Source organism: Streptopelia decaocto (genome assembly GCF_964273445.1).
Source record: "Streptopelia decaocto genome assembly, chromosome: 1".
NCBI classification, from domain to species: domain Eukaryota; kingdom Metazoa; phylum Chordata; class Aves; order Columbiformes; family Columbidae; genus Streptopelia; species Streptopelia decaocto.
The window spans coordinates 68,770,282-68,778,331 of NC_138663.1; the positions used below are offsets into that span (position 1 = coordinate 68,770,282).

General features: G+C 40.6%; 1 protein-coding gene across 1 annotated transcript; it reads right to left on the reverse strand.

Annotated features, from left to right (window-relative positions):
- Positions 1-1,403: 1,403 nt before the first annotated feature.
- AKAP3 (A-kinase anchoring protein 3) lies at positions 1,404-2,590 on the reverse strand (the record flags this gene model as incomplete). Its single annotated transcript, XM_082074807.1, has 2 exons — positions 1,404-1,578; positions 2,388-2,590. 2 exons carry the CDS (start codon positions 2,588-2,590, stop codon positions 1,404-1,406), a joined length of 378 nt encoding a protein of 125 aa, XP_081930933.1.
- Positions 2,591-8,050: the final 5,460 nt, after the last annotated feature.

The following is an 8,050-nucleotide window of genomic DNA, read 5'->3' on the forward strand; positions in this document are numbered from 1 at the left end:
ACAGGAACTCTGGTGGAAACAGCCAAGAAGAATGTGTAAAATTTGCATCAAGGAGGTAGGTAAACAGTAGATTTTATGACCAACTATTTTTTTCAGACTGACTTCCCCAGCTATTTTGCTTGCTTTTTAAATCCATGTTTGCCAAGGAGTAGTGCAACTAATATCAGCTCCTACAAATCATGGCTGTATAAATGAGTCTGAGATGATGGAGTTGTGCTAAGTTCTTGTCTGATATACCATGTTATGCTTTGCTGGCCCAGCATCATGCTGCTGGTGAGGACATGATAGGCAACAGCCAGTTCAAGACTGGCAACTAAACAGAGTTCCCTGCAGTCTCACCAGACTGCCTTCCCCTCTTGTATTTCAGGATTGCTTGTAAAATTCCTCACACTTTGTATCCCTTCTCCAATGGCACTGATGATGCTTTCTGAAGCTGCAAAAAAACAGAAACACAACAGAAGTGTGCTCTAAACCAGAAGTGATATACAGGTGTGATACACCAGATGTACTGATAAGGTCAATTATTTTAAAAGGAAACTGAAGAGACTGTGCACACATGTCTGTGTGTGTGTGTGAGCACGATGTAGCAGATGTATCTCAATCCTCTACTTCCATCCTGCTGTTGGAGGCTTGAATTCTCCATGGCTGGATTCTGTAAGAGGCTGCCAAATGGAATGATTATAAGAGGTGAAGAGCTGCTCTGAACACAACTCAGACTGCTCTTCATTGTCCAAGTTGAAAGAAATATAACAAATACAGAGTGAAAAGTAATTTGGGGTTCTGAATTATTTGGATACTCAGAATCCATAGCAATTCCGTAACATCGGTAAAAATGTTTGTGAACAACTCATAATGTTTATAATGTAAATATTTCCTTATTAAATGGCATTGCCATTAGAACATTTCCAAATGTAAATATCTTAATTTACGTAATAAATTTTGAAAGTAAATGTATTTGTTACCTTTAAAATTAGTCCCACTGAATTTGTGTGAAATACAGTATATAAGATAATTTTGAACCACCTTTGTTCTGAGCTAAAGGTCAGTATTTTTCTGTACGTCTTTATTTCTTGTGAGTTTACTCTCTTGTAACAAGACTGTAGATTAGCAATATTGTTATGCAGGAACTAGCTTAAAAAGATAAATATCTAGAAAATCTTTTCTTAAAGAAAAAGATTTTTGTTCCTCATAAGGCAGCATAGATGGGGAGAACCAACCAGATAACTAAGTCCAGTCGCTTTCTAATTTCTGCCTTGCTTATTAATTAACTCGTCGCCATCTGAGAAGTGGAGAGCAAGCACACCTGCCTGAGAGGCAATCACCTGCTGCAAAAGGGCTCAGAGCTGTTACATTTTTCAGAAGGATTCTGATTCACCGCTACCACCCTGTGTCCTGTGGTACCTTTACTGGATTTCAGCAGTTCCCATGCCCTCAGAGCCCACAGGTCCTGTGCCACCCTCCCTGCTCCTCCACTCTGCCAGAAGTGACTCAGGATTACTGGATTTAACTATTATAAGACACAGCTTTAGCACCATATCCACCAGACTGACAACAAAATATACCCTGCTGCTACCTCCTCTGCTCAGGTCAAGTTTATCAGTAAGCATTTTAGTCAGTCCATATATGGCCTCTTTACAGGATTTTTCAGTGTCTGAAAGGCAAATATGTCCCTTAGTGTTTTTCCCAGTGTTTTTGTTTCATCAGCAATTGGATTTCCAGGCTGGCTTTCTACTTTGCAAACAAAAAAACACCTCTTCTATTTTTCCTTATTAACTTCTGGATTAGCATTAACGTAACACTGGGCACATCATTTTCTGGCTTCTGCTTTTCAGTGTCTGACTTTTGTGAATCTATTTCTTCAGCTTCTTTTGGTGGATCCTGACATCTTTCTTTAAATCTTTGGAAGGCAGGGTCATGAGGCCCCTGTAATACCAACCCAAAGGCAGTGGGACCTGTTTTGCTAGCATTGCCACTTCTGTTGCTTTTTGTTGGTATTCTTCTGCTAGATTAGATGACACTGTATGGGCAACAGTGCAATCAAAATCAAGTCCATGACTCTGGTTACATTTTGGCTACATCCCAAATTTCTGAACTCCAGGGCATGTTCTTCGGTGATCTTGTTTCAGCTTCCCTTCCTGGTTATGATTTTGAGCATTGGCTGTATTGGTTTTGGTCTTCATGCCAGAGGGTAAACCCTTGCTTAATAATGTGGTTACCCACTGCATCTGCACAGGTTACTTGTTTTTCTTTTGGTAATGTTCAGTCCTTGTTGCTGTAAACTTTCGTTTTGAGTCTTTGCATCTGTTCTTTAACCTGTCTTTGTGGAGGCATATGCTAGACATTATCTCCTCCCGGTTTTGCACTAATTTCTGCAGCCTTTTGACCACCTGATGTGAACAGTCAGCTTCACTGAAGCAGCAAACTCTGAATTAGTCAAGAGTTGGCCTGCTATGTCATGTAAGTTTTTCATAGAGGAGTCTAAGTCTGAAACCACAACCTTAGAGTGCTTCAGCAGGATGTTTTTTGGCACAATACAAGCTATGTTTGAGTAATTTCCCTGACATTCCCTGGTCTTCATCACTGAGACCATTATGACTGAAACTAAATTATTTCTATAAATTAGTATGTCTATGCTTAAATTATCTGCAAATTCATCTTGGCCAAAATGTGTGGGTTGTTTTTTTGTGTGTGGTTTTTTGTTTGTTTTCTTTTTTTTTTTTGTTGTTGTGATGCCATTTTTGCTTCTCTTTTCTTCTTTTCATCCCATTCTTCTCTTCTGGAAAAACTAATTTCTACTGGAAGACTAGTTTACTTATTTATAGAAAATGTCTTGTTGAAAGATGGACTCTCTTCATATTTGCTTTCTTTCATATTGAGATGAGTAACATTTGCTGATGGATTATTTTTATCTTTATTTGTACCTAGTCCAACAGATTTATGACCAGGCTCTCCAAGGACAGCAAAACATGGGTCAGGGCCATCTGACTTTTCATTAATCTCTTTATAAACCATTGCAATGACAAGATTAGAGAGTCTGTCAGCCTAAAAGGAAACCTCTTCTAACTCTCACTTGCCTTCAAGTAGTGGCCTCACCCTCTGCTCTCTTTGGCTTCTTTTGGATTTTGAGTGGTTTTCATCTTCAAGTGAAAATCTGGTGGCTCAGTCCTGGATCTGACATCCATAATAATATGTTTGCCATAGACACTGAATCATCTTGGTGGTAGGCTGCACTGTATTTTGTGCATTTGACATAAATTTTGGTTGCTTTTTTCAATCATATAATCTTCTCACCTAATTTCCTACTTTATTTGGGTATTCCATTTTGCTGGAGGTAGGAGAAGATGCTTACAACTTGGATTACAAAATCCTGATAATGAAAACTCAAGAACAGATATGGCACCTGAAATTATTTTTATTCATTTTATTTTGGAAGTTATTAATTTTCAAGTTGATGGTGTCCTTTTAAGTCAGCAAAAATCTCAGCTCAACTCATTCCAGCCACCTTATGGTGGCATGAAGTTTACCTTGCTGGAGAGCAAAGAGGACCAAGAAAAACAGCTCTGTCAGTGCAATTCAGCAAGATCATAAACGGGAATGGGAAGCCTCAGGGGTGTCTTGCTGTCATTGAATCTAATTGTTCATAGAATCATAGAATAGTTTGGGTTGGAAGGGACCTTCAAAGATCATCTAGTCCAACCCCCCTGCAATAAGCAGGGACATTTTCAACCAGATCAGGTTGCTCAGAGCCCTGTCCAGCCTGGCCTTGAATGTTTCCAGGGATGGGGCACCGCAACCTATCAAAAAAGTGAATCTCTTACCAGATAAGGCAGTTGGTACTGGCTGAGGAAGAGTTGCTGGAAATAAAGATTTATGGGTTACAGACAATATAAATAGAGGCATTCAGATAATTATTTGAAGCAATGTTTTACACAGATCCTGGGTGTGACAATAATTGAAACCCAATGATTGAAAAAGCCTCTGAGGAGACAAGCAAGGTCAGTGTGCTCATGAAGCTTAGGGGAGAAAATATGCAGTGACTGACCACAGCTGTCACACAAAATGTTGAATTTGCCTTGACACAAAGGGGAACTGGGGGACATCCTTTCTTCTAGAGGAATGGCTACATCAGCTGCATGAATCAACTGGCTGTAGAACTGCACATCCCTGACTTAATCCAACGAGCACAAATGTCTTCCTGCATAAGCCAGAGCAGGATGGGGAATGTAAACATGAGAAGCCCCTTTTAAACAGTTCTAGACTACACATTTCTGAGACTTCTATCAATACTCTTCCTTGTCCTGCACCTGAGCTGGCTTCAGACCATGTATAATATGACTTCCAGCAGCAGAGGATGCCCATGGTCATGATGGTGAGCATGTTATAGAGACCTACTATGAGAAACATGTGAGTATTGTGATTCAGCTGACTACTGCAATCGTTGTAGTCTGCTAAGTGTAATTTGTACTTGTATTGTGACTTACTGTGATTTATTGTGATTGCCATTCTACTAAATGAAAATCCTTTGTAACATCAAATACTTTCAGGTAAGTAAATCTGGTATTAAAGATTAAATCCCTCAAGTGTGGAATATCTAAAAGCACCTATTTAGAAAGTGTTGGAGTCCGATGCTGGGTCAGATGTGCTGAGTGGGATCCAGGATATTGCAAGTACCAACTACACCATAGCTAACATCCAAGATGATGTAGCCTAAGATGTCCCTGCTCATTGCAGGGGGGTTTGGACTAGATGACCTTTGAAGGTCACTTCTGACCCAAACTATTCTGTGATTTGATGGTTCTATGATCTACTGGAAGGACAATGGATGTGAGGGCTCACTGTTTTCCCTGGTGCTACCACTGCACCAAAGTAGCCACAAATTCACACTGGTGGCATAACAAAGCTCTGGGGACCCCCTGTTCCCTTTGCACCTTGCTATGAGTTCCAGGAAATGTGGTTGCCATGTGGCTTCACCTTCTTCCCGTGACACTTCTGTCCCAGAGGCCTCACACGTAGGTGTAACATCTATTTCAGCCAAGGCTGAATTTAACCAACTATACCTTTTTGTTTATCTAAGAACAAGCTATTATTGTCAGCACTAAAATATTTTATTTGTATAGGTCTTAATGTGAGATGGTCACATCTGTTTTTCTCAAGTTATTTATTGTTATATACTACAAGAAAGACAATTTGTGGGAAAAAAATTTAAAAAGCAAAGAGGTATCATAAAAGTTATTCTATATCAACAGGGGAAGCTGTAGGATTAGGATATTAACCTAAAAATATACTACCTATAGAAAATAAAGTTAACCACTAACAATAATATCAATACTTTATTCTAATAGAGTGCTTTTCATTAGTATATTGCTAGATGTTTCACAAAGTAGGCATCCTTATTGCATTTTATGGATGGGGAAGCTAAGATGTGACAATGCGACATGACTTCTATATGTCATGGAGCAGACCAGCAACAAAACTGGGAACACAGCCTTGGTCTCCCAAGCGCTAATGTGGTGCTTGATTCACTGGCAATGCTGTGATCCCATTCTGCCATCTACAGCATGTCGTTTCACTTTGTCTAAGTCAAATTCATAAGTAGCATCACAGGAAACAACCTATCACACCAAGATCTCTGCAGTATATGTCAGTTTTCTTGCACTCAGAAATGGCTTTCATTCTGATTCATGGGGTACTTTAATTGCAGCATGAGAAGTGAACACCCTAGGGAAATTACATGAAATTTTACAAATCAAACACTGTTTGGGGAGTCAGCAAATGAAACAGATGCAAGATACCATAATGCAGATGCAACATGGCATGTACAGAGCAGAGATACCTCTTGCCTCTCATCCTGTACCATTCCTGACTGCTGGCCTAAGCCACCGAAACTCCTCAGTAGACAAACCCAGCAGAAAAGGAAGGAGGAGCTTCAGAGGAAGGAGAGTATCTGCTGGCTGTTCTTCACACACTTCTCAAAAAGCCAGATTAGGGATAAGGCAGACTATGGTGAGGGGAAGCCTCAGAAATGAATAGTCTGGAACTATTTCAAAGAGGTTTCTTAGACCACTGAAACATCCAGATGAATTCAAAAGATGGTGAAAACAGAAAGAAAATGGTGTCTCCAGACATTAGCTCATGGCCTTATTTGTCCCTTACATGTGCTGAATAATCTGAAGAATCAACTGGACTTTCCTGCCTCAGCAGCACTGTTGTGTTTGTTGGGTCCAGGCAGCTTTCAATGGATGGTTTTATAACTAAGCTGTTCAGTCACTGTCACCAGACAGGCTCTTTGGTCTCCCACTTATCTTGCTCCAACCAGAAAGCAGAGTGACATCAGCATTTCCATAACAACAGTAAGGCCACAAGGACACAAAGGGTGCTGGGGTGTGTGGAAACTGAGGCATGCCTTCTACACCTGCCAGCCCTTAAAGCCAGCATTTGCAATTAGCCTGCTGTTTCCCGATGTTGGAGAGCTGAGAGATGCCAGAAACACTCAGCACAGGACTTCTAATAAATCCTCACACATTTAGGTGTAGCCCTGAGGCTGCTTTTAGATGTTTGCCTTTAACTTCCCTTGGATTCAAATACAGTGTTATAGTCCTTAATCAGTAATATGATGATCCAAATTGCTTTTAAAATCAAATTCTTCTCCCTGTAAATTGCACATTTAACCTAGTTAACTTGCAATTGGAGCTGTAACAAGTTGGATGTGTCCATCCATTACCTTCCTGCTTTTTTTTTCTTCGTGATTACATCACTGTAAGACATAAGCATCTCTGGTCAACTAGCACATCTGAGCCCTCCAATAGCACTGCTGAAATACAAAAATATTCTTTTAAAAAACGAGAGTGGAAACGACAGAGTTGTAGTTCATCTCTCTGAAAGTCAGGGGATGGCGAGCCTGGAGCAGAAGACACATCTTCTGATTTATACTCATTGCCTTAGCCTTAATTCATCCTTCTCTTTCTAGTCCAGTCTTAGAATTTGTTAGAAAATCACTTTCCATGGACATCTATGTCACCATACAAAGCAAGTAAGGGTCAAGTTGGATACTGGGAAAAATTTCTTCATGGAAAGAGTTGTGAAGCAGTGGAACAGGCTGCCCAGGGGGAGTCACCATACCTGGAGGTGTTTAAAAGGCGTTTAGACGAGGTTCTTAGGAACATGGTTTAGTGCCAGAGTTAGGTTATGGTTGGACTTAATGATCTTGAGGGTCTCTTCCAACTAAAATGATTCCATGATTCTATGATTCTAAGCCTCCACAGCAAGAGATTCTGACTTGGATCAAGAACAAAATGTCTTTGTGAGATACTGGAGCTGGACTGTTGCCTTCATGTAGCTGTGCGCCAGTTCTGAAATGAGAATAGGTACCCAGTTTCGCCTGGTAAATTCCCACCACTTTCCATGAGCACCCATTACATACAAATACACATTGTGAGCATCAGATGTTTCATACCGTATCTAAGCACAAAGGTACCAACTGGATTTCCCAAAGGTGATGAGGCAGGCTGGGCCACTCAGAAAAGCTCTGGCGAGATCATCAGGCATGAGGAACGTGGAGAGAGCAGTGGTGTGTAGGTAGTTTGAGCATAGGAGATGGAGGGGACTTGCTGCTGTGGTTCCCATCTACGAGTAAAAAGAGATGAGCATGTTTAGTTTGATGTGCACCTGGCTTACACGTAAAAGAAAACGTGTGTTGTCGCTGAGAGCTGGAGGTGACGAGAGTTCACAGAGCATCCAGATTTCTGCCTAAACCCCCAAACTACCCACTATGCTACAGCTTTGGCAGAACTGTCCCTTAAGATCTGTGTCAGAGAAGGAGTTGAGTTAAAACTATTTTGGAGTCTGTACCAAATTGCTAGAAATATTCTCTTACTGCTCTGCCTTTTACTGCACTGATGTTTTAAAAACATTTTTGTGAATATAAGCACTGGCTACAGTGGGGTAAGCCAGGTTACAAAAGAACAGCCATTTGTATTCAATGCAGGCTAAAAAGCAATGGGAACCCATGGGAAAAACGAGGTTATAATAGTGCAAGTGGCAGATTTAGAGT